This window comes from Watersipora subatra, chromosome 2 (genome assembly GCF_963576615.1).
Source record: "Watersipora subatra chromosome 2, tzWatSuba1.1, whole genome shotgun sequence".
Taxonomy (NCBI): Eukaryota; Metazoa; Bryozoa; class Gymnolaemata; order Cheilostomatida; family Watersiporidae; genus Watersipora; species Watersipora subatra.
In genome coordinates this window covers 75705854-75731169 of record NC_088709.1, presented here as the reverse complement: position 1 = coordinate 75731169, position 25316 = coordinate 75705854, and the positions used below count along the sequence as shown (strand labels likewise).

The 25316-nt window shown below is 37.7% G+C and overlaps 1 protein-coding gene across 1 annotated transcript; it reads left to right on the top strand.

Annotated features, from left to right (window-relative positions):
• LOC137386885 (insulin-like growth factor 2 mRNA-binding protein 1) lies at window positions 1-24392 on the top strand. Its single transcript, XM_068073075.1, has 14 exons — window positions 1-346; window positions 6379-6433; window positions 7791-7946; window positions 8684-8732; window positions 8871-8947; window positions 13504-13633; window positions 15097-15197; window positions 15784-15900; window positions 16016-16154; window positions 20060-20131; window positions 20258-20530; window positions 23006-23117; window positions 23263-23390; window positions 23549-24392. The coding sequence occupies exons 1-14, from the start codon at window positions 172-174 to the stop codon at window positions 23726-23728; spliced, it is 1764 nt and encodes a 587-aa protein (XP_067929176.1). The 5' UTR covers window positions 1-171; the 3' UTR covers window positions 23729-24392.
• The last annotated feature ends 924 nt before the right edge of the window (window positions 24393-25316 follow it).

The following is a 25316-nucleotide window of genomic DNA, read 5'->3' as shown; positions in this document are numbered from 1 at the left end:
CGCCTCTTCTCGAAGGCTTTCATTTGGTCGTTCACTTGTGATTCAATGGCGCTTGGTTTGAGATAAATGGTCAATTTTATTTTCTTCCTTTAGCAATTTCAGTTCAAATAACGGAGCACCAAATTATAACTATCAAGAAGTGCCTTACTTATTGTATTCATATTATTCACGATGTCTCGGCGGTTATATATCGGTAACCTTGACAGAAATGTTTGTGAAGAAGATATTAAAAACTTATTTTCTGAAAAAGGACTGTCAGTCGAAAATATTTTATTAAAATCTGGATACGCATTTGTGGACTGTCAAGATCAATCTACAGTTGATAGTGCTATAGACAAACTGTCAGGTATGGAGATATTTGGCATTCAATTTTTCGGTGCTACGAACTGACTGCAACAATTAGAAAATTTTATTTACCTAAACTAGAATTATGTTGTTAATCGTAGTTTGTATGATTGTATATGTCTGTACACATATGTTATTTTATTGTGCATTTCGTTCAATTTGTGTTGTGGATTTGTCTTACCACATGTGCAGGGTTTTATATGCACGAAGCTAATCTTCTGTACGTGTTGGTAACCGTTAGCAAGAGTGTTAAATTGCTGAGCGATGGGTGCTTTTCGACCAAATACAGCATTTGACGAAAAACATCGTGGTAATGTACACAGTTGAAATATAAACAGTGACATTCTAACTATTAGGAACTGGTTATGTTGTATTCCTACTGGTCACTTACCAGTAAGAAGAATCATGAATAAAAGCCCTCGTCTGCGGTCCCAATATATATAGTGGAATCTCCCTTTTACGCTGCGTGACGCCCTAATCTTAGTTAAGGTTCTAGTGAGTCACTCGTAGCCTCGGAACCTATAGGGTGCATAGACACATATATATATATATAGCATGTCCCCTTTTTTCCTTTGGGCCCTGAAGTTAACCAGTAACTATGGGGTTCAAACAGGTTTCACCACCACCAGGAATCATGTTAAGAAGCAATAAGCTTCAGACACGGTGTCTGACACGCATGTATACTCTCTGCTAGCACATTAGTAAGGCCTGCAGTTACCATGAGCTCGTCAAGTGTTAGTCACAATGGCAACGGAAGAAGCTAGCAAGCTTACCAAAGGTGTTCAATGGAAGCCTGGTTAGGTTAACATACATGAGCATAGAGCTAGCCTGTGAACCAGATGTCAACCTTGTACTAAAATCGAAAGTGGCCTTACCTGTATGGGTTGGGTCTTCCTCTTCCCATACTTACCCTTCGGGTCGTTGCAGTTCTCGCTAGCCTAACCTGTTGTCTTCAGCTCGAGCCTGCAAGTTCCAACTACATACCTGCTCCTGTTTTACCTGCTCCCGTGCCTTGATTAGGCAGCCAAATCATTCTCTCCTCCTACGGACTTCTTCGGGTCATCTGAGCCATACAGAGGGTGGATTCTGAACTCTTCTTCGGAGCCTGGCTTACCTTTGATCATGACCTCCTGTGTCTCCATCCCTTTACCCCAAGAAATATTTTTTGGGCTGCCATGCCACCTGTTTCGACATGGTTAGCCTCACAGCTAGTACAGGTTGCTGCCGAGAGAGCATCCTCTGCTCTCTGATTTGAGGTGGGGGGAGCTAAAAGAGTCCCTCGTCGACAGACAGCTGGTTGTATGTAGGTGACTTTACCTTAGCCTGGATAGCAGGTAGCTTAGCATATTTCAGAACTTTGTCCTTCCCATCTCTGGGACCTTTACCTTTTTTACCAGATTTGTTTGTCAAGTTTTGCAACTTGCCATCCTCTGAAAGATGCCAACATAGACCAGCAGTTACAGGTCTAGGAGGCAACAATGTAACTGGCTTAAAGCCTTTCGTACACGATGCATTTAAAACAGCCAATAATTTCAGCTACCTCAACCCATTTATGCCCAAGAAGTTTTTGCTCAATCCTTTTATAACATGAACCTCAGTGCCCATAGACCTGTATCTACTGCTCAACTGAACCTCTGCTTTACCCACTACTTTTAATTCAGAACCATCTATTGAAGTCAAAACAGTTGATGGCGCTCTTAACTGTAAATCTAACCTGTAGGCTGTTTTTCGGTAACTACTGAAACTTCAGCCCTTGTGTCAAGCACAAAATCAACCTCAATACCATTTACCTTTAAAGTTCTTACTATCTTATCATCTAGTCATTTAGGACCAGATGAAGAAAACCTTACACTCCTACTAAGAGGGCGGGAACATGTGTAGACCCTGTCTTTTCTATCTGAAACTCTGTCTATATTCCTGTCACTTTCGCTACTGCTACTTCTATCATAGCGGTACCCGTTAAGATCTTGTCTCCGAGAGTCCTCATAGCCATTCCAAGCACAGTCAATATTAGTATGGCCTTTCCTATTGCAAGTAAAGCATCTAGCAACAGGACAATTGCGAAGCCAGTGCTGCCGACTACCACAGTTGTAACATTTATCCCTCTTAGGTGAAAGTTCACCCTGAGATCTAGCACGCCAATTATCTATATCAGCACTAGAATCTCTGTGAGACCAACTAGAGTTTCCATATCGGCTCCTACATTCATGTCTAGCAGACTCATGACCTGAAGATCTACGCTCAATCTTGGGATACCTGTTCTTAGACATATTATCATAATACTTCTTACACTTCTGAGAAATTCTATGAACTTATGCATATTCACTAGAGTAACCATTAGTGCTTCTAGTTTCATTTTTAGACTGCCTAGAAACAATGTCCGCTACTTGTGAAACCTTAGTACCGCTAGCTTTAGCTTTGGCATCTTTTAATACAGCTTCTGAATCATGAGCAAGTTGTCTAGCTCTGAGAATATCTTATAACCTTGCCGAATTTAAATCTCTTTTCTGCATCAATTGCCTACGTAGCTTTGGCTCTCTGATTCCATCATCAGCTATAGCAAGAGCGAGATCTTTCCTGTTATCATCGCCACCAAAGTTTAAATTTCTGCTGAGTTTCTCAACTCTTAACATATAATCATTTACATTTCATCACATGTTTGAGAACAAGTAATGAATTTCATGGTCCCAATGTACACTGACTCTTCCCCACCATAAATTCTTTTTAGGTGTTTCATTACCTGCTCTTAAGTAGAATCATGTGACTAGACTATATCCTACAGACTGTAAAGGCTCACGGCCATCCTTACCTATAGCACTCAATAGTGCAAGCAGTTTGATGCGACCACTAAAATTATCCTGGCCCCCTTCAGCCTTACCCATTTGTAGAGTGATGAGTTCTACACATGACCCAAATTCTGTTAGCCAAGACTTATATGAATTAGCTACATCATTAGGTTTAATAGCTAGCCTTGGGAAGTCACTAACATTGAACCTGAATGCAGCCATCGTTAAACACTACAGTGCCTCTACCACGATCACCACACGAAAGTATACAAACACTTACCCTCGCTCTTCCTGAAACGAATAGGTAACTAATCCCTGTAACACAATCACTGAACACTTGAATGTCCATGTGACAATTCGAGCACTAAACACTGTCAACACTTCAACTGAATATACCGTCCTCCACAAACCAAGTTTGCTTACGACGCCATGTTGTATCCCTACTGGTCACTTACCAGTAAAAAGTATCTTGAATAAAAGCCATCGTCTGCGGTCCCAAAATATAGTGGAATCTTCCTTTTAAGCCACGTGACGTCCTAATCCTGGTTAAGGTTCTAGTGAGTCACTCGTAGCCTCAGAACTTATAACGTGCATAGACGCATATATAACAGGTTACATCAACATTATTTACCTTTTTGCAAATACCTGTCATAGTCCAAATGTGTGTACCTATTATTTAGTAATTATCTACTAGAGATCTAAGGCTTTAAGAAATGGTTCAATTCAATCCAGTTTCCATAGAAAAAAATTAACTCATTTCCCAATTCTTTTGCATCATAGGTTATGTAAGAATCGATTCACAATTCAAAACACCACCATTCAATTCGCAGTTCTTTAGCTGTCCTAACTTCAATGAATTGTTTCAATTTATTTCTTCCAAGTTGACAAAAATCAGTATTTTGTCAATTCTTACCAAAAATTGACTTATGGCAGTTTATGAAAGTAACAACCACATTCACTAACATAGCTGCATGCTTTAGCTCAGTTCCTTGTTGGTTTGCATATCAAATATCAACTCCTTCACTACGGATTTTATTGTTTGTATGGATGGAATTAGGTTATGCCAAAAAATTTTGCTGACACTCCATATTTTTCTTGTAAAGATAGAGTTTCTGTCATTTTAGAATCAGCAAAAAGTTCTGCGCACTAGTCAATGCATTTGACAAGCATAATGCGTGTTTAGTATTTTTGTAGTTTTGTGAAACCGGCTGTAAAAGAAAAACGCTATCATTTTTGCAGTTTGACAAAAACCTAGACACACATTCTGTATTATAAAAATTTAGTCGTCAGAAAGCCTGTTGAAGAACCTGTTCCAGTGTTGACAAAATGCACGATTAAAAATACATTTAGGTCGCTGTTTACATTTTTTTTTCATACATCCTAAACAAGAAATGAAAAGATTAAAAACTACGATTTCATGTTGTGATTTTTTAGTGATGGTAAAATTTACTGGTTCGTTTTTTGCAAAATGATATCCCAACTTTATTGTGGTAAAATTTTGGATGGATCTGTAACTCGGATCAATGTTTTTGTATAGGTATTAAGGCGAGTCGTTATAAAGGCTTCTTGGCAGAATGAAAGATATACGGCAGCCATTATGAAGGCTTTTGGAGGAAAAGAGTTGAATCAACTATTCATAAAAGCAAGACAATAAATATAAGCATGACAGTATAAAAATAAATGTATTGTTCTGGATGACTAGCGTGTATGTCCCTAAAATTATATTGGCCTGCATCGCAATCAAAACGGCATAACTAAGCTTGTTGCTAATGGGAAAGCAAACCACCAAAAACTATACTATATTAGTGCGTAGTATATATTATCAGGGCAATAAAATATGCGAAGTGATATCGAGGTCTTGTGAAAACATGTGTGGCTGGCAAAATTGGACTGCACTGACTTCGCTTCTGTGAGCATCGAATAGCAAATTGGGTTACTTAAGATATCACTGTCCATGATGGTTTTTTTCAATGCAGTAATAATCATAAATATGGTACTAAGAAAGAGCAACGTTGACGCTTCGAGTCGTTTTGCTGGTTGAAAATAAAGAATCAAGTCGATTTGTCTATATGACAGTAAGAGCCAATTCAATTAAATGTAAACTGGTAGGATGCACTGAGTCAATTCAATTCTACAGTGAATTCAAGATACCTGAGAAACAATTCAATTCACTTGTGAGTTGAGCCTTAAAGAGGAACACAAACAATATGTTTTTAGATTTTATCAGAAAGTAGCGGTATTTTTCGATCATTTGCTATTGTTTTTTATGTTTGAGGTTATCCGATTGCCAGAATGTTTCGAGATTAAACCGATACAATTTAATCGCAATTAAACCACGCTAAAAAAAATACATGTGAAATGACTAGTTGTTTTCGGTGTGAGAGTTGATATCGGCTATTGTCTTCAAGTTGAAGCGTTATGCGTCTCTATTCTGTCAATCTCTTTGTAATAATATTGGTCATAATCGCACTTTTTAATTGATTTGAGCGTTTTAATCGTGATCAGGTTTTATCAATTTTAAGCTTGAAAGATCCTGACAATCAGATCATTTCAAGCATCAACAACAATCGGAAGTGATAGAAACATATCAATGCTTCAAGCATCTACAACAATAGGAAGTGATAGAAACATACCAATACTTTTACAACAATCGGAAGTGATAGAAACATACCAATACTTTTACAACAATCGGAAGTGATAGAAACATACCAATATATCAATACATATCAATGCTTTTTGATAAAATCCACATGTGATTTGTGTAAGCTCATCTTTAAGAGAATCCAAACTACGGTCGTGTTCGTGATGACTGCGATTAACTGTTCGCTTTTTAGCTTTTAAGAGCTTGTAATCACATTCCCACATATTTTGCACCTACAACACAGCAGAGTAAAACATGGTGAATCTTTTGATACCAAAGAACTGTAATATGAATTTTGTTGCAAGTTAACCACTAATCTCTGTTGTATTTTGTTATTGCAACATTCTAAATGCAAACAACATCAATTGGTTCCATTTACATAAATACCATTACAGAAAATTTAAAATTGACTGCTTGTTGCAAGTCTAGACATTTAAAAGCAGCTAAATTTCTAATATATGGACAGTAATCATTGTTCAGACAAATCAATGTTTCACTTCAACCTAAATCAGACACCGTTGCTCACAGAAGAATAAAAAATTTGTTGGCCATTTTCTTGTATCAAGAGCTGTAAACCTGCTGTATAACGGTGTTCTTATTTCACAGGCTTAAAATTAATGGATAAAGAGGTGGCAGTAGAGCCGGCAGTAAGCAAATCAAGGTAAGTCCTAAAGTAACATGATTCTGAATTTAGAGGTATTATAATTGACCCTCTGAGGAATTGACAGAGACACTTCAAGACAAATAGAAAGTATTAATAGTGAATTTTTGAAAGAATGGTTACATTTGAATTTGTTTGCACTTATCGGCAGATGTACTACAACCATGAAAGATAACTTCGTACAGCGCTAGCAATAAAAAGTATTTTGAAAATACTTGTTTCACAAAGGTACGCTTGCAAATGATGGATAGCTAACCACATGATTATGCCTCAAACCACTCTCTCAGCTCGCTAATAGTTGGCTGCCCATTAACATTGCTGTAGCTATATCCACTTATGTTCACTCTGAAATATTTACAAGGGTGGATAAACCCTTACGCAATACTTATTGTACTGCTGAGACAAGACTGCAACACGTTGATTGTTGCTCTTCAAGTCACAAGTGAATCTGTTGAGTTTATTGACAGCGCATGCACTATGGTGTTAAGACGGTGAGTGTTATTTACCTTGTCTCTTACTGATGGTGCTGCCTATACCTCTCCTCCCTGTCAATCATGCTAGTCACTGAAACTAGGAGGAACGCTTTCATATTTGTCACAACAGTCATATAGTGTACTTTATCCACATGTCATACAGTATATAGCATGATAACTAAATCACTTGTGGTTCAAGCCTTTCTGTGTAGGATTAACTTTTAGTTTGTGTTGGTTGTATTTGGGAAAAAAATTCAAGTTAATGTCATTCCATGTTTGTGGCAACTCAGAATAACATGAGATCATTGCTCTAGTATATGGATGATAAGAATTGTTATTTTTATTTAAATATATTTTAAATAATAATAAATATTTAATTAAAATTTAGTTGTTTTCTATATTTTTCAAGTACCAATTCAGGAGGTGATCGTTTTTCACTTCAAAACTTCCATAACAGAGGTACAACCTTGTCTTAAATATAATGTCTTTCCGTATATACATGTACTCCCACTATTGGTATTAAAAAGCTATACCTGATTTGGGACAACTACACTAAGACTGCTCCACACAAAATGTCTAGCTAGCCCTCATTGTTTAGGATAGTAATCCTTTCTCTTGCTCTTCATGAACCTATCCCTTATTTACCTTTTAAACTTCAGTTGAAATTGTCATCAACATCCTTTCAGAGTTGATAAGAGATGTGCAAGCTGACGAGAGTCAAACGTCGCCGATTGAGTTGTTACCCGTGTGGCTAGCTGAAGAGTCGGTCGCAATTCCTAGCCATACGGATTGGAGGATGCTCTGTCTACTCTGACGCTGAGTGAGAATCTAGTTCAAGACTTCTTTTAGTTTACATGCTATAGAGCTATGCTATATGATTACAGTTCTGCACGAACAAAGCTCTCCATACGGAATGTTCCGGAACAGATGACAGATGAGTCCGTACGGGCAACTTTTAGCCAGTATGGCAATATCAAAGACTTGCACAGAAAAGGCGAAGCGCTGTTTGTGACGTACTCTACCGCTGATGAGGCTCTGGAGTAAGTGTATTTGTACATACATTTTCTCTCGCTACGCTTGACTGCATTGTACATTGAAGATGTTTTCCAGATGCCACCCTACATGCGAACATTCGTGTTACGAGCACCTGTAGATACGAACAATGTTGAAACAAAAATATTTGCATAATTTGCATTCTGATTGTTGCTTTTAGTAGAATAATTTTATCTTCTGTTTAAGTTCTGTTTTTATCTTTTATTCCAATTTAATCTTCTGGTTGTTCAAAACTTTTCTGACTTTCCTTACTTTACTTTTAATGCATCTGCTCACTTCAACTCTTCTTCTGCACAGCTAAGCTAGTCGATATGAGCGTCCAAACAATTTTTTAGCAGAACAAAACTTTTACGCTTTGTTATTTGAAAAGATTTTCACGAAAATACCGATAAACTTTTACTCCATGAGCACTTAGCAAGTAATAGTCAGTGACAACTTACAAATTCGCTTACCGCATGACTGAGTGGAATGTATCTTGTTCGTGTGTTGGGAGCATCTGTATTTGTTGAAATAATCTTTTACCGAAGATGTGTTGTTGCAACATCTGCTAGATTTTATTGCTACTAAGACATGCTTGCTTGTGGAGCATTATTCCATGACATATCGGAAATATACTATTTAGCAAACCCTGTCAAATTTGTTGACCATATATAGCATGAGGGTGGCTATTACGTGGGTCCGATATATACTCTTATTGGCATTCCGATATGTTGTTTCTGTTTAGAGCTAAAGAGAAACTACAAGATGTTGAGTTGGAAGGACAAAAGTTGAAGGTAAACAACCAATAGCGTTTGATGTTTTTGATTCTTATCCCATTGTACTGTATATGTATGGTTTATTGGCTCATTTGATGTATTTTAATTAATATTTATTTAAATACATTTATCACTCAATATCTGTTTTATTTCTAGGTTGACTTTATGCAGAAGAGACATAACCAACAAAGGCCTGTATTCATGCCCATGCCTAAACAGGAATTCCCCCTCCGGTTAGTCACCGTACCCATTAGCCATTGAGTGCAATTCAACCTTTCTCGTCAAATGGCTCATCACCCTTTTTTCTAGACTTACCTACTAATCTACCTCTAGGCTTACCTACTAACATTACCTTTATACTGACCTTGCCTCCAAATTGTACTACGGGCTTTGCCCAGGTAATAAAAAACTCTTTGCACAGAAAATTTATTTTTATTTAACATGTCACAACAGTTACCATTTTGATTTTCAAACTTGGTATCATGAGAAAAGTGTTTTGTGCAGCTCAAATAAATTCAGAGGAAAAACCAACTAGAAAGGTTTTCAAACATTTCCAAACTGTAAATTTTCAAATTCATACCTGGAAAAAAATGTTTTGTTCAAATAAATTGAAAGAAAAAATCAAACAACTGAAAAGGTGTTTAAATGTAAATGTGAAATAATTGGCAAGTAATGGCTAAATAAAGTCTGTCTTGCTATGATTACAATAAAAAATTATTTGGTATACAATTATCATTTTAATTCATTTCAGTGTTGGCATCAGAAAAGACGAAAATATCATATAGAGTGGTATAGAAACCCCTAATGATTATCCAATGCAAACATTCCCTGGTAAAAATCATCCAAATTTTATATTCGTACATATTAAAAATTAGTAACAAAACAATAGGCTAACCGTAGTAGTTATAGTTAGCTACAGTAACTTTAGCGTGTTTAATGGTTATGATTTGCGATAAAATGTAACATTACAATGTATTACCTGCAGTACGTACCGTGGGGAGTACTTACCTTCAAGACAGACGTATAACATAAACTATGAATGTAACTTACATAAATTTAGCTTACTGAATACAGGTTTAAGGGTATTTTATTAAGTATTATTAAGTATTTTACTAAAGTTCAACTTTGTCATATGCTAAACTTTATCACTTCTTTGTTTTCGAATTCCTATTTGCTATAACTTATAATGAATAATGTTGAACTGAGATAGCAAGCATCGTAGATTTCTTTTAGGCGTTTGGAAAGGATTTCGGCAAATAGCATATCAGCATTTTTGTTATTTCGTCGTAATCAGTACACCGACTGCCAAATTGTACTTTCAGGAAAACGTTTTGTTAATATCGCATGGCAAAACAAAGTTGAAATAAACATCGTCCTTGTTTGGGGAGGACGGAAAAAACATTGTGTATCTTAAGTTGGTTATAACGTTTGAATATTCAGTTTACTGACAGAAAATTTATTAGCTGCATTCATCTTGACAGTTGGGAACAAATAGACAGCTTTATATCAAAAATCTATGGGTACCAATAAGCATCAAGCTTTCAGAAAGCACAATGAGAAAGCGCTATTAGAACCATGAAACTGCTATTATTGCAATACTCCCGCTCAGTTACATGGTTGCACCAACAGCCAGTTTGAGTAACACAGAATTACAATGATCATAATGAGCGAGAAACAAAAAATAATAATAACAGTCTTGTGTTTACTATAATTAATCTTCACTGGTCAGACAATTAACTAGCTCAAACCCAACATGTCTCTAAGTTTGATAAATCGATCATGTGGCAGCGGCTTCATAAATATGTCGGCAATATTATCATTTGTTCAACAAAACTCGGTGCAGACCTTCACCAGCTTCAATCGTCTCACGAAGCTAGTGGTATTTTACATCGATGGGTTTTGTACGCATGCTTGTTTTCTGGCTGTTTGTGATCGCTGCAGCTGATTGATTGTCTACAAAGATAGTTGTAGAATTAAGCCGTTCAGTTCCAATATTTGAGAATAGCTGACGTAACCACATGCATTCAACAACACCATCAAACAACGCAATATACTCTGACACTGTAGTAGAGAGGGCAGCGACTGACTGACGCTTGCTGAACCTGCTGATTGGACAACCAGCATTAATGAATACTGCATCTGAACACTTGCATAATCTGCATCTGTATTTCCAACCATTGGTTTACCTTGTTTTCTAAAAACCAGGCATAAATCTTTGGTGCCCTTCAGGCACCAAAGATTGGCTCGTTTGGCTGCGGTCAAGTAAGTCTGGGTGGGGCAAGCGTTAAACTTGGCTAAGGCTTCCATTGCTTCAGCGATATCTGGTCGAATAGATATGGCAGCATATAGTAGACTTCCTACTATCGATTGATGGAGATTGAGATCTGCAAATTTACTTCCATCCTTGTGACCCAACTTTACATCATATGCTGCCGGAGTTGCGACAGGCTTACAATTTTCCATGTTGAAGTTCTGAATTATTTGTTAAATGTAAGGCTTCTGGCTTAGACGCATAGAGTTGTCTCCTCTCTCAACAGTTAGTCCCAGACAATGATGAAGGGGTCCGAGATCTGTCATTTGGAACCGAGATGAGAGAGTCGATTATAATGCGGTCATCTAAGCACCAGTGTCTGACATACACATGTCATTTGCGTGATACACCAATCATCATTTTCTTGTCATTTCTCCAGCGAATATACACACAGTTGTCAGCAGAAGACTGCATGAAGTCTAATGATTCAAGAAATTTATCTAATACCGTGCTCCAACACTTAGGCGACTGTCTCAGTCCATACAGCAAGCTATTCCGTTTGCAGACTAAATTTCATTTACTAGGTACGACAAAACCCTCTGTTTCATATACACCTGTACATCTTCTGACAGTTTTTCATTCAGAAACGCTGATTGTATATCCATTTGATGTATCATCATCTCTCTCAACATCTCTTTTCGCTATGTGACTGGTAACGCCGCTGTCGATCAGCCATCTTTGAGAATCAGCATCTGTCTCCAACGCAGTAAATGCCGATTCATCATCTTTGCTATTATCATCGTGTGTAGATATTTTGGCCTGATGTGGACTTAGCTACTGTTGTAATATCCATGACCTCAGCCGCAACGCGATCCACTGCACAGATTATAGTTGTATTTAGGACAACGATTGCGATTATGTTCCAAAGAATCACAGATATAGCAGCATTTTGACTGTTGCTGACTATGTTTAAAGCGATATCTTACTGACAGCAGAGCAATGTCGGAATTCTTTTTAGACCTGACACCGCCAGAATCGCTGGCTGGAGCCAGCGCTCTTTGTTCCTTTTTTGTTCTTCATTAAGCAGTGTTTGTGTGGCAAGTTGTAAAGGTATATCGTTGCCTCGAGTGCTGTCACTACCGTCGAATAGCTTTTCGGGAGGCTTTCAAGTAGAGTCATCACCTGGTCTTCTATGCTAACATTAGCATTAATAGCTGCAAGTTCATCAGTGGTAGCTTTCATGTGACGTAGGTCTTCAATCGATGAACCTTCGTTCATATCCATCTTAAAGTACCGTTTTTTAAATAATGTATTCGCCAGTGTATCACGTTCAAAGTGAGCTCTCAGCTTGTTCCATGCAACTCCTGGGTCTTCACATATACTGATGAGATTAATAAGACTATCACTGACAAAAAGCATTATGTGGGAAAAAGCTTTGCTTGATTTCTTTTTGTATTTGGCTTTAGCGGCAGCGTTAGCATCATCCTCCTGAGTAATGGTTCCATCCACGATTCCAAATAAGTCCTTAGCTATGCGTAGGTGTTTGAGTTTGAACTTCCATGTGGCATTGTTATCAATGTTTAGCTTATCTATAGTCCAGCCTTTTCTCATCTATAGTTCTTTGGTATAGTATTTAATGGATGACTGGGCCCATAACCTGTTGTTTATGAAGTTTGTATATTCAGTTTATTGACAGAAACTTTATTAGCTGCGTTCATCTTGACAGTTGGGAGCAAAAAATAAGCTTTATATGAAAAATTTATGGGTACCAATAAGCAACAAGCTTTCAGAAAACGCAATGAAAAAGCACTATCAAAACCATGAAACTGCATTGCCATACCCTTTAGTAAGGCGAAAAAATCTTATAACAGGCATCGTGAGCCAAGGGCACATTGTATCAATTAGTAATAAGAAGTGTACATTTATCGTGTGCAATCGCAAAAAGGATATACATTATATGATCAGAGTGATGGATGTGATAAGAACGGCTTAGTGTTGTGGTTATGCGCACTTGTAAGTAGACTTGCGATTTAGATGTTATGAGTTCCAATCCAGGGTGCAGGTGATTTTCCGTTACTAAAACTATCACTATAACTGGACAGTCGACGACAGACTGGCAAACTTTCAGATTTATATATATATTAGGGCTGGCCTCCCTCTGCACTGAGCTGGGCACTGTCCATTTTGTGCACTGAATTTCTGTTGAGCTGGAGATGTGTCTATGAAGGTTGTACCTTCAGAAACACAAAGTTTTAGGCTCCTGCTGTTAGTAATAAATTCCTTTGGTCTTCTTAGTGTACTTAATTTAAGGGTTACACTCAATAGATGGTGGCTTACATTTCTGCACAAAGGTTATTGATGTTATTAGGCAAGTAGGTAGGTAGCTTGGTTTCTTACCTGCATGGTGAAGGCATCTTCCTCACTTCTCAGCCTCTCTTTTGTTTAGCTGATCTAATTATTGGTTTTAGCAATTCTTCAACTTATTGTATTTTCGCTTGGTACTGCTTCATGTATCGCTGTTCTTTGTTCTGTTAATAGGCTACTAGTACCTCCACAGCACGTTGGAGCCATTATAGGCCGATCAGGGCAGACCATACGCAATATCACACAACAGACCAATGCCAGAGTTGATGTAATCAGGAGGGACAACTCAATGCATGAGGATAAGGTAATGATTAGCTGGAGAAAGCAGTTGGGTAGACAAGGCAGCAATGATAACAAGAAGCTTCCTTATATGTCAATGATATATACGTATATATGTACATATACTCGTGCTACAGACAGTACTGTTTCGGCTATTGAAGCTTCATCAGTGCAGCTCAGAGCTCAGGCAAGGGACACAAATCCCATTACCAATGAGAGTTGATTTCCTGCCATGAAACAACTAAGTTGTCTCACAGACGTTAAGAAAGTCAATTTGCTGACACTCAGGTGTCAGCCCATTGACATCAGAGCTAATGTACATATATATACATTAGCTTTATGCAGTTGAGGCTTGGTGGTAAGCATATGAGGTAGCTGTATTCAGCGCATTACAAGACAACCCTTAACAGTTAAGAATGCTTTCAGATTAAGGGAACATAACCCTCTTGAATACACAAAACATATCTTGTTGTTAATCGTTGAATCTGTGATGAGTCATCACTGAGGCCTTCGTGCCATTTTAATGATAGATGCTGAGAAAGTGGAGTTTGTATGTAGATGGATGAAGAGGGTAAGAAATCAGAGCATGTATACTTAGTCAAACCTCGAGATACAAATTTAATTCAACAGCTAGTTGATCCCATTCAAAATAATTAAAATAGAATTAATGCATTTCAGACCTAAAATAAACAACCCATTATCACTGTATCACAACAACAAATACTGGGAGATGCTTGAGCAATGCATGACATAAGCAAATAAAGTTATGTTAAAGAAGGATATTGAGTTTTTTTATTTAAGTAACGGATAAATTCGGTCAACAGCAGTGGAGGTGGCACATGGTCAACAGCAGTGGAGGTGGCACATGAAACATATTTTTTTAACTTTAACATGAAGCATATTTTCCTTCAAGACAAAACCAACAATGATAGCCATGAAGTGGTTATTGCGAACAGAAACAAAATAATCTATATATTTGCAGAATAAAAACAGGATTGTTCTGTTAACTTTCAAACTTTAATAGTTTTCATTTAATCATCGCTAGGCTTAGTTTGTGTTAGTTGCATTTTTGTCAGTGTCTCGCAGCCTATTCAACAAAAGCCTATGATCGGTTGTGCATGTACCCATGTGTTTTTTTGCATTGTTTCTATTGACAAAATCATTTATCTTTTTACCATTGTTCTTAGCGCTTGCTGCTATCTTTGACTCCTTGATAAATCGTACTATTATGTGGTTTTAATTTGCAGCTTGGTAAAGATTAAGACTTGAAGATAGCTGCCAAAAGCATTATTATTATTGGAAATGGACCACATTGTCCATTTCCAATAATGCTCAATTTCTACCAAAGCATAATTATTCTTGGATTAGCATGTAAATATAAATTTGAGCTGTGGCTACTGGCTGTTTTCAGTCAAGCACTGTTAGTGTCCATTTAAAAATCATGGCTTACATGTGACTCAGTTGGGGAAGGTGTTATTCTTTCTTCAGGTCGTGCTCATCATGGGCTCAGAAACTCAGAACTGTATTGACGCCTGTCTAGAAATCCTCAAAGTGATGAATGCGGACACACAGTCAGATGTCGCCCCAAGGTTGGTTGACTTCTTCTGTCAGCTTTTAGCTGCATCAACTCTCCATTTCAGATGGAGAGTTGATGCAGATCGACTGCAGCAGATAAACTGCAGTTATGTAACAGCAACTGTTGTCTGTAATTAAAGTATTTCATTTGCTTTGTCACTTTACTTGAACAAACAATGGTGTAGACCGCCTCGCTTAAGAATCTTCCTAAGTGTAAGGAAATGCTGGAAGCTCTTTTGGCTTAAGTGATTCACCTAAATAACAATCACATGTGTAGCCTTTGATAAACAGTGAGCTAGTCCAGCACTGTTTGATTCCCACATTTTGTTGTTAATCTAAGATGCTCATGGATGCCCATCCGTTATTGAACAATTTGCAACGTCCTGAAGCCATTGTCAGTGAGGTGTGTAGAAGCGAGGGTTCTTTGTTTGTCAAGGTCGTGGTAGAGTGGCTTGATGTCGTCCGTAAGAGTGAATTTGTGTCACTAACCACACGCAGCAGTATTAAAATATTGATACAGACAGTACAAGTCTACGGATATGTGAACAAACAAGAGTTTTGTTATGGACCATTTCTCTACCTATTAATGGTGTCTTGCAGAGAGGTTGAGCTCAGAATTCTTGCACACAACAACCTTTGTGGCCGGCTCATAGGTAAACAGGGGGTCATTATAAAAGCCATGATGGAAGAGACAGAGACCGTTCTGACTGTTTCCAGGTGAGTGTATTTGTCACAAATCGCTGTGCTCAATGATATGCTAACACCTTAACTTTAACCGTGGACACGTTATCATCCACTGGTCGTACTCATGCTGAAAGCTTTTTATATGCAGTGCCAACAGTGTGGGACCAATGAACACTGACCGGATAGTGACAATAAAAGGAGGGCTCGAGCAGGTGTGCGCCGCCGCCAGTAAGGTCTATGACAAGCTTAAAGCCTGCAATGATGCTGACACACAGAACCCAAGATACGTAAGTTAGTGTGATCCGCAGTTTCCTAGTTGTGTGGGCTATCCTTAATATATACGGTAACAATGGCGGGTAGGTAGGTCATCTTTTATACCGTGCATCATCATGTACTTATCTCTCGTTTAGCTGGTTTGTGCATCATTTGAAGTCTAATCTCATTTCACTGGTTACATTAGTTAAATGCTTGTACATGTAAAATCTTGTCTTTAAAAATTTTCTAGTTCTGCATTTTTGCAACTGATTAATACCAGGGACAGCTGGCTTTCACAATGTCATGAGGGGAAAAGTCCTAATTTTAAAATCCATGATTGTTACTAAATTATATGAATACGAAAAATAAATTCCAACTTGCCAGCTTTGTCAGTACTTCGCCGGTTTCTTATTTTTGAATGAACCAAAACTGGAGAATACTCTTTTATGCTTGCACTTGACCTTTTAAGGTTTGATGGCATAATGTAATTTATTAAACAGAGTAGTGAGGGAAAACTACCGGTTACAGTTGCTACCTCACAATTAATCCTACTCATAGTTCAAGCTCATAGGCCCGAACTTCCAATGTTTTTCTCTAGCATTGTGCTACATTTGCAATTCATGATGGAGTGTTTACAGGTTTGTTATACACATAAGAACAAGATTTTCTGTCAAGAAATTTTTGCAAAGTTATGAAAAAATGAAACAAATCATGATTTTGTTTCCGAAAAACATGATGGCCTAAAACATTGATTTGAATCATTTGATTTTTCTGTGCCAACCCTGGTCATGAAGAATATTAAAATAAAAGAAAAATTATCATTATTTTTAAAATCTTTAACCCAAAGTAGTCTGTCTGTCTAGCTAAGCTTTTCTGTTCTTTTATCGTGGCAAGATGTCTGGGGTTATCTGCTCTCTTTTCTGTTCTGGTTTTAGATGTGACAACTCCTTTATCGGTCTTTGTTATGATAGTTGCCCAGTGAATCATGATTGTCAGTTATTCCATACAGTGTTGAGTGTTCGTGCTACATCTGTTCTCATAATGTGTTTATACCTTTGGATATATAACATCCGCCGTTCTATGGCAGTTCAGGGCAGGTTCTTTGTATGGACAAAAGGTAATAGTCAGTACAGTTGACCCCGCGCCATATGACATTAATTCGTTCCGGTTTTGGCATCGTAAAGGGAAAAGTTTAAATGAATTTACCTTACTAACACACACTTGAAGCTAAGTTTTAGTAGGGCCTATGTATTTTAGTAGACTAAACTTTAATTTTCGCCATCATCTAAAATTTTACCGCTTGTCTGTTTCTGGTTCCATTTTCACTTACAATGAATAAGGCTGAACTGAGAGATAATGAGCATCATATCTCTTTCAGGTGTTGTGGGAGGAATTTCAACGAATAGCATATCGGCATCTTTGTTATTCCGACGTATTTAGCACACCAACCGCAAAATTTGGATTTTTGGTGCCATTATTGTTGATATTGTATGGCAAAAGATGCCATATGGAGGGACAAAAAGCATCATGTTTACGTGATAAGGTGAAAAACCATGAAATAGGGACGAAGCAACCCGGGAGTGCATGTATGCGCCCTATCGCTCTGTTACTCCACACACTGGTTGCTCCTCTATTTAGGTTTTGTGTTATACTGTCACAGAGCCAGAATACAAGAAAATTTGCGTTTCAATGTATTTCCATTATATCAATCAATCTTAATATTTTTGACTTTTCACTAGAAACATTTTTCTGTGCATTTAGCACCTTGTTTTAAACTCTGCATACACTAGTTGGTATTGTGTCATAAGGTTCTGTTCTTGTTACAAACAATGCACAACATAAGCAAACATCTTGACCAATAACACTGGTGATAGGCTTTGTTTTCCTTTCTTGTAAATTGTAGCCCTGCGTCACTTAATACAATAATTTTGGACCATTTAGGAGTTCGAGGATGCACAGCTTTATGTAGGTGTCGACTTGCGAATAAGGCCTTAAGATCTTGGGTGTAATAAAATACTATTTTACTTTTGATTTGATTTTACTTTACTATCGGTAGAAATTTATCAAATTACCAACTTGTTCATAAATATTTTCTTATACTGTAAATGGTCTTATTGGGCCATGTTTGTTGTTGGGCCATGTTTGTTGTTGGGCCATGTTTGTTGTCTGGCCATGTTTGTTGTTGGGCCATGTATGTTGTCTGGCCGTGTTTGTTGTCTGGCCGTGTTTGTTGTCTGGCCGTGTTTGTTGTCCGGCCATGTTTGTTGTTTGGCCATGTTTGTTTTTGGGCCATGTTTGTTGTCTGGCCTTGTTGGTTGTTGGGCCATGTTTGTTGTTGGGCCATGTTTGTTGTTGGGCCATGTTTGTTGCTGGGCCATGTTTGGGTGAAACAATCTGGTAACATGTTTTAATCAGAGTCTGTTATGGCAATTGGCTGAAATGTACATGTTTGACTAGTCATTTGATGGCGTATAAAAAGAATTGTTCTGCTTGGATCAGCTGACCAATTAATTGGCAGTTTCCGAACTTTACATATAGAACAATCGTGTTCCAAACTTTACATATAGAACAATCGTGTTCCAAACTTTACATATATAACAATCGTGTTCCAAACTTTACATATATAACAATCGTGTTCCAAACTTTACATATAGAACAATCGTGTTCCAAACTTTACATATAGAACAATCGTGTTCCGACCTTTACATATAGAACAATCGTGTTCCGACCTTTACATATAGAACAATCGTGTTCCGACCTTTACATATAGAACAATCGCGTTCCAAACTTTACATATGGAACAATCGTGTTCCAAACTTTACATATAGAACAATCGTGTTGAAACTAAAGCTGAGCTTCTCAGTTATCTTGTAAAATAAAGTTAGGTAAATCATTGCTAAAGCAGATGAAGAGCTACCTTCGTGTGCATTTCCTTTTATCATTTCATATAATATCACTCTATTAATAATTTTGTAGATTTCCAAAAAATAAAATATTCCGGATGATGTGTAGGTTAAGTTTGTCATTCAAGGTCAAATCTCGTGCTAGCTCCACCAAATGTTCTCATGGCCTGTGCTATTAATGTGTTGTACTTCCTTGAACTGAAATTTGTGCAAAATTTCTGGATAAAAGGACTTGCACTGTTTAAAGCAGCTATTTGACAGTTTTTCATTCATACATTTATGTGCAGTGTTACCTTAAATATGTTGTTTCTCTTCTCTCAATTTTTTCTGGAGTATCAATAGGACTCTACCCTAGATAAACCGTATTCTTAGTTGAAGAACTGGCTTGTTGCCAGCAACAATGTTGATATGTAATATACGGTATTGGCAGTTTTACTGCAGGCTTTCTGAAGTAAGGTTTGTTCTATACATCTGCTCCGCGTTGTACTCTTCTCACCTTGTAGTGGCATTACACGCCAAGAAACTTAACTACACTGTCATCTTCTGTTAGTTTAATAATTGTTGCATTAAATCTTGTGACTAGGGTTGGCCAGCATTGTTAAAAATCATTACTTCTACAGTTGATCATAATAACAAGTGTACACAAATTTTATTTGTGAAAGTATCCTTGGCGAACTTATTTAAATGTAGAGTTGATCGTTGTTTGTGATGTTAGGCGTTTGAGTAATTTTGATTGGTTATCAAATATGAGTAATAATAATTGAACATGTTCGATTTATCAGCAAGTTTTATGCGAGCAGATAATCCTAACTTTTCAATGTTCCCACAATTGTTTTTACCACGGTACATCCAATTATTGGCTAGAGTGCATATGGTTTTGATTCTCTACATGTACATGTATTTACTTGCAATAGTTGAGTATATATATCCTGGGAAGACAACTACTACCAAACACTCGATGGCTTTTCTCTCCCGGCCATTTTTATTGTTTGTAATTCATTCCTAATTACTCACATAAATGAACTGTTTCTTAGATGCCTATGGGTCAAGGTGCCATGCCACAGATGCCTATACAACCCTGGCAGATGCACCCTCCCTTTACACACGTGAGTCTCTCTTCCTGCATGCATGTTTGTGGTAACACTGCATATTCTTCATCGCATGTTTCTTTAGACTGAGTCTCTCTCTCCTAAAGGCTCACTTCAATCTTTAAACTTGTGTGTATGTTGTAGGCCTATGGTGGTCCTCGGGGTGGTGCAATCCCTCCCATGTATCCTCCTCATATGAATGGGCCTCCTCAGTCAACAATAGGGGGTCATATGACTTGCTTTCTTTACATACCTAAAGCTTCAGTTGGAGCTGTCATTGGTAGCAAGGGCTCTTTTATTAATCATGTCAAGCAAGAGTCTCGAGCTAGTTGTCAGGTGCAGGAAGGGCTTCCGGGAGAGTCCGAGTCTAATGAGCGACCAGTTAAAATCACTGGCTACCCTGACTGCGTGTGGAAGGTAGGCAGGCAATGGCTGTAGCTGGCCAGCTTCCTTCAGAAAGTGTTTCGATTATCCGCTCGACATGCTATAACATGCTTGTGCGTTTTCAATTCGCGAAGGTCTTTAACTGCAAAATGAAAAATGTTTTGCAACTCTCCAATATTGAAGATGCAGGCTTATAGGGGTGCAGTCAGTCAACAGCATTTGCAAGTGCTGGGAGCTAATACCAGTGGTAGTATGATACAAATCTTTCACATTGTTTTTGGGGTGGCAAACATGGTCTACAGTGGTCCCTTGGCTAATTTGCACCTAACTGTTCACTACTTGTTTCGATAGCCACCTTTTCATTTTGTATGTCACTATGATAGTAGGCGGGGCGGGGTGTTAGCAGAAGTTTGATATAAGTTCAAATCGATGAAAATACATGCTTCTGGGCCACCATCATTTCAACTTAAAAACAAGTTTGCTTGTCTAGCGTGTGGTTTCTTAAATGTTACATCAAAGTCATTTGCAAGAATTGGTTTGATACCATGATTTCAAGGCAGCAGTGTTCATGTCATCGAAAAGCTAAACAATTTGGTGTTTTATGTTGAGGGAGGTGGTCAATCAAGTATTTAATTATTACTCTTTTTTACACAAAATTGCACACAATTTGTATTTTTGTGCTGAGCTATAAAGCGGGGGAGGATAACCGGCTATAACCGGGGCTATTTTGTGGGATTTCATTTTTGCACTGCTACTGATGGTGGTCTCCATTATCCGTCCTTATTGATGCGTCACTGTGTACGTGTGTTGGAGAGGTATGTACTGTGTGCGTGTGTTGGAGAGGTATGTTGGTCACATCAGTCTGCAAGTTTGTGACCGTGCATGGCTTCGTATGACACATTCAAAATGCGACCTCAATGCAACGGTACAAACTCCAGCTCCTCCAATCTTCACAAATTATTATCTGATTCATCTGCGCTTAGAGCTGATGATTTTAAATGCTGCAACAATTATTAACTGCAGAATTTCTCAATTTTCAAGAAGTAAACTGCATTATTGCATTCAATCCATTTTTGTTATTGCACAGAGATCAATCAAGACTGGCACGAAAGTTTGTGCGAATGTCTCTATATTGTTCTCGATTTTCTTAGACTGTTGAAATGTTAACTCTGGCATTCGCTCATCACAGTGACACAGTTTACAATATAATATTTTTTAGTTCACAAAGACGAGTGTCAATAAAACCTTAACAAATATGTTATTCACAACGTAAGGTAACATCAACGATATATTCAACATCAATCTATCACTTATATATATCATTTAAGTTTTATGGTAGATCAATTGAAAACTAGTCACTGATTTTCATGTAATATTCAACATTCACCTTTTCATTTCTTATACAAGTCATACAAGCGTTGACAAAATGATCATTTGTTTAAAATCATACCAAAATTATCGTCACATATTAGTTTGGTTTAGTTTATGTTAAATTACGAAGCAGGTTAATACACTTCTTTTATTAATTTCTCGGTTGTTCGCTGATGCGGGGAATGAGGAACTGATCAGTTTTTAGATGCTGATGCGCCTCTGTTCATTTTCACCAGTAAACTTTCTTGCTGGGTAATACCCAAGTTACACCCTTCATTCAAAAGTGTTTCGTGTAATTGACGTTTAATAGTTATACGCCTGCTGTAAAGCACCTGTTGGTTGGACACCTGGCTCTATGTTTCATCTTTGAGCTATTAACACTACACGGAATCCATATGTTAATGCTTTTGCTATGTGATGGTTAGTGTTGGTTTGTCTGTACACAACGGGATTGTTAGTGTTGGTTTGTCTGTACACGATGTCATTGGCTAATAATTCTAATGTTGTTTCCTACTAAAACCCATTTTATTTTAAATATATTTTGTCTATTTTATAATGTAACCAAAATCAACAGGTTCTAAAAAATAAGCCATTTATATTACTAGATTTGTAGTATAAATCATTTTTCTTGCTTTTCATTTCCAGCACCTAATTTTATAATAATTTGTTTGTATAAATATCAAGGACAGCTATATTGTTCGATATCGTTCAATGAACGATGTAATTGCATGTTCATTGCTGTTATCTGCAGAGTAGTTGGCACAGGGCTGATGCTAGTACTAGCGTTTTATTTCTCATTCAATGTGCTTCAACCTATAAAAGTCATGGAGTATCTGCTTTAGAAAGCTTTTTAAAATACTCAGATTTAGTTAATTGCTATAAAAATTGCCGGGTGTTAGAAGATGCATGCCAATATTGTTAGGTGCTGTGAGAGTGAGTCGTTATTCTGCAGTTGTCTGCGTTGTCATAACACAGTTGATTAGCTCATAATAATGTTGCAATGTTTATACTCTTTTGAGCTGGACCATGATTCTGTTTTCTGAACTCATATTTGCAAGAATATGAGGCTTGTATTTCATGGAATTTGGTTTAGTGCTGTCGATTGTTCTGCCTTTCTTATCATCATTGTTATTGCAGGCTCAGTGGTTCATATTTGAGAAGGTCAAGGTTGAAGGCTTTGCTGGGTACGACTATGCCAGGCTACGTTGTGACATACTTGTGCCAAGGAAAATGGTGGGACGAATCATAGGCAAGTCATAAAGGGCACAGCTTAGCCTCATTTCTTACTCAAACATATCGTTTGGCAGACTCCGAATATTATGTGGATGACAAAACCTCAAATTGTGTTAGTCTGACAGAACTTATATAAATGTAATTTACTCTCTTCTCTTTAGGGAAGGGAGGCAGGAATGTTAGATATATCCAGGACATTACTGATGCGAGCATCAAGTTGCCTGATGAACAAAACCCGGACGTGGAAGAAGTAGCTGTGGAAGTCAATGGGAACATATATTCTCAGACAGTAAGTAGCTGTAGAGGTTAATGAGAACATGTGTCTTCAGGAAATTGATAGATTTATACATCCTTGCCTTATATATTTGTGTGCGAGTTGTATGCATCGTGCCAAGTTGTATCTGAAGCTATGAAAATGTGTGTTTAACACACCGTTGACTGTTGCAGTTAGCCCAAGCTCTCATTCGCCAACTTATAGTTCAAGGCCAGTTTGGATCTCCAGAGTTTATGAATAGAGGACCCCGCGGACTACCAGCTGGACCCAACAGATACCATCAAATAGCAGACGGACCGCCTCGTCAGGCTCCTCAGCGATCTGATAACCAAGCCTCCAACAGCACGGAATAGTGCGTGGCTGGTCTTGCCTTTCCACCGCTTATGTACATACTTGTACATAGTTTTAAATTATAGCGAGTCTACTTCCTCTCCTCAATCAGCATTTTTGTCTGTTTGCTTGCTGGCCGAGGGCGGATCTATTCTCTCACCTATTTAATGGATGATAATGACTTCCAGTTTTCGTTAACAGATTTTGTTAACTTGGGTCTTTATGAACAATATTGAATTATATATTTACTGTGATTTACGCGGCTTTTAAATAAATTGGCGATTGTTATTGTTTTTTGTTATATTTTTTTGAAAAAAGGAGTTGTTGGCGATGGATGTTGCAGCTCATTTCGTGGCACTGGTTGACATGACGTTCTCCCTATATGAACTGAATATTTTGCTCCAGGCTGCCGTAAAAACCTACCCTATCCACACCTATAAGGCTGGCTGCACTCGTTTCTGTCAGTTCGCCGGCTCTTTGCATTCTCTGTCGAATATTTCTGCCGTATTTGTGATGTTATTCATTGGGACACTCTTATTCTCTTTTGTGTTACCTCCGTTTGCTTTATTTAATGTTACATGTGCCGAATGACTAACGCAATGCTATCATAGCTGCGTCCACCCTTGTGAGCTTCCTCTTGTCACATCAGTGTGATCAATGCCATGTAATACAGTTGTATACTTCCAATTGACAACACATTTTTCTTTGGCAGTTCGTTTTTGCACCCAAAGCTATCATAGTATTCAGTAGCGCTGATTTCCTAACAGGCATGTCAAGATCTACACCATGAGAGTAGGCCTACAGTTTATTTCTGTGTTTAAGATACAGAAGCTACATTATAGTCCTGCGTGTTTGGTCATAAGGGCACAGTAGAAGCCCTGAAAGTATCACACAGAGTACAGTAGGTGTCTGTGTGTGGCATACTGACACTAGTAAGAACCTGTGTGTTTTAAAATATAAAAGATCAGAGAACTTACTAAAATAATCTTCAATTGGCCTGACATGTTTCTACATGTAAATAACACCTTATGGGTAAAATACAACAGCAGCAAGAAAAACTGCGCATTTGATAGTAAATGCTTATTAGAGGCCGGCTACGGAGATAGTAAGTCGTAGATAGCTACCCATAATGCACAGCCCTAAAGACTTTGTAGTAGATAGCTGATGAACTGCATGATCTATGTACCATTTTGAAGCAACGATTATGAAGTAATGCATGGTGAAATCTGAGTAGTCCAACTCGACTGAAAGTTGAGTTCGTCAAGCAATGCCCAGATTTGTAGGTTATCAATCATGCCTGCAAAACTGATCTAGTTTTTCATGGTTAGTCCGCAAACCATCAAATTATAATCATAAATGTTCTGTTTGTCTCATAAGTGCTGCAAACGTTGCTCAGAGAAGTTTTGTGAAGTTACCAGGTTTGTCACTAAGCCCAGTTGTCGTCCGGACTATTACTCTTGGTAAAGTAAGGGGTTCTGAGAAATATCTTATGGATAATAACTATAAAATGTAATAACTAGTAATTAGTTTGTTCTAACTACTGCATCGATATGTTGTTTGTTTATGTTTTATGCTAAATGTTCTCAAGTCACAAATGTTGTTTGATTATGT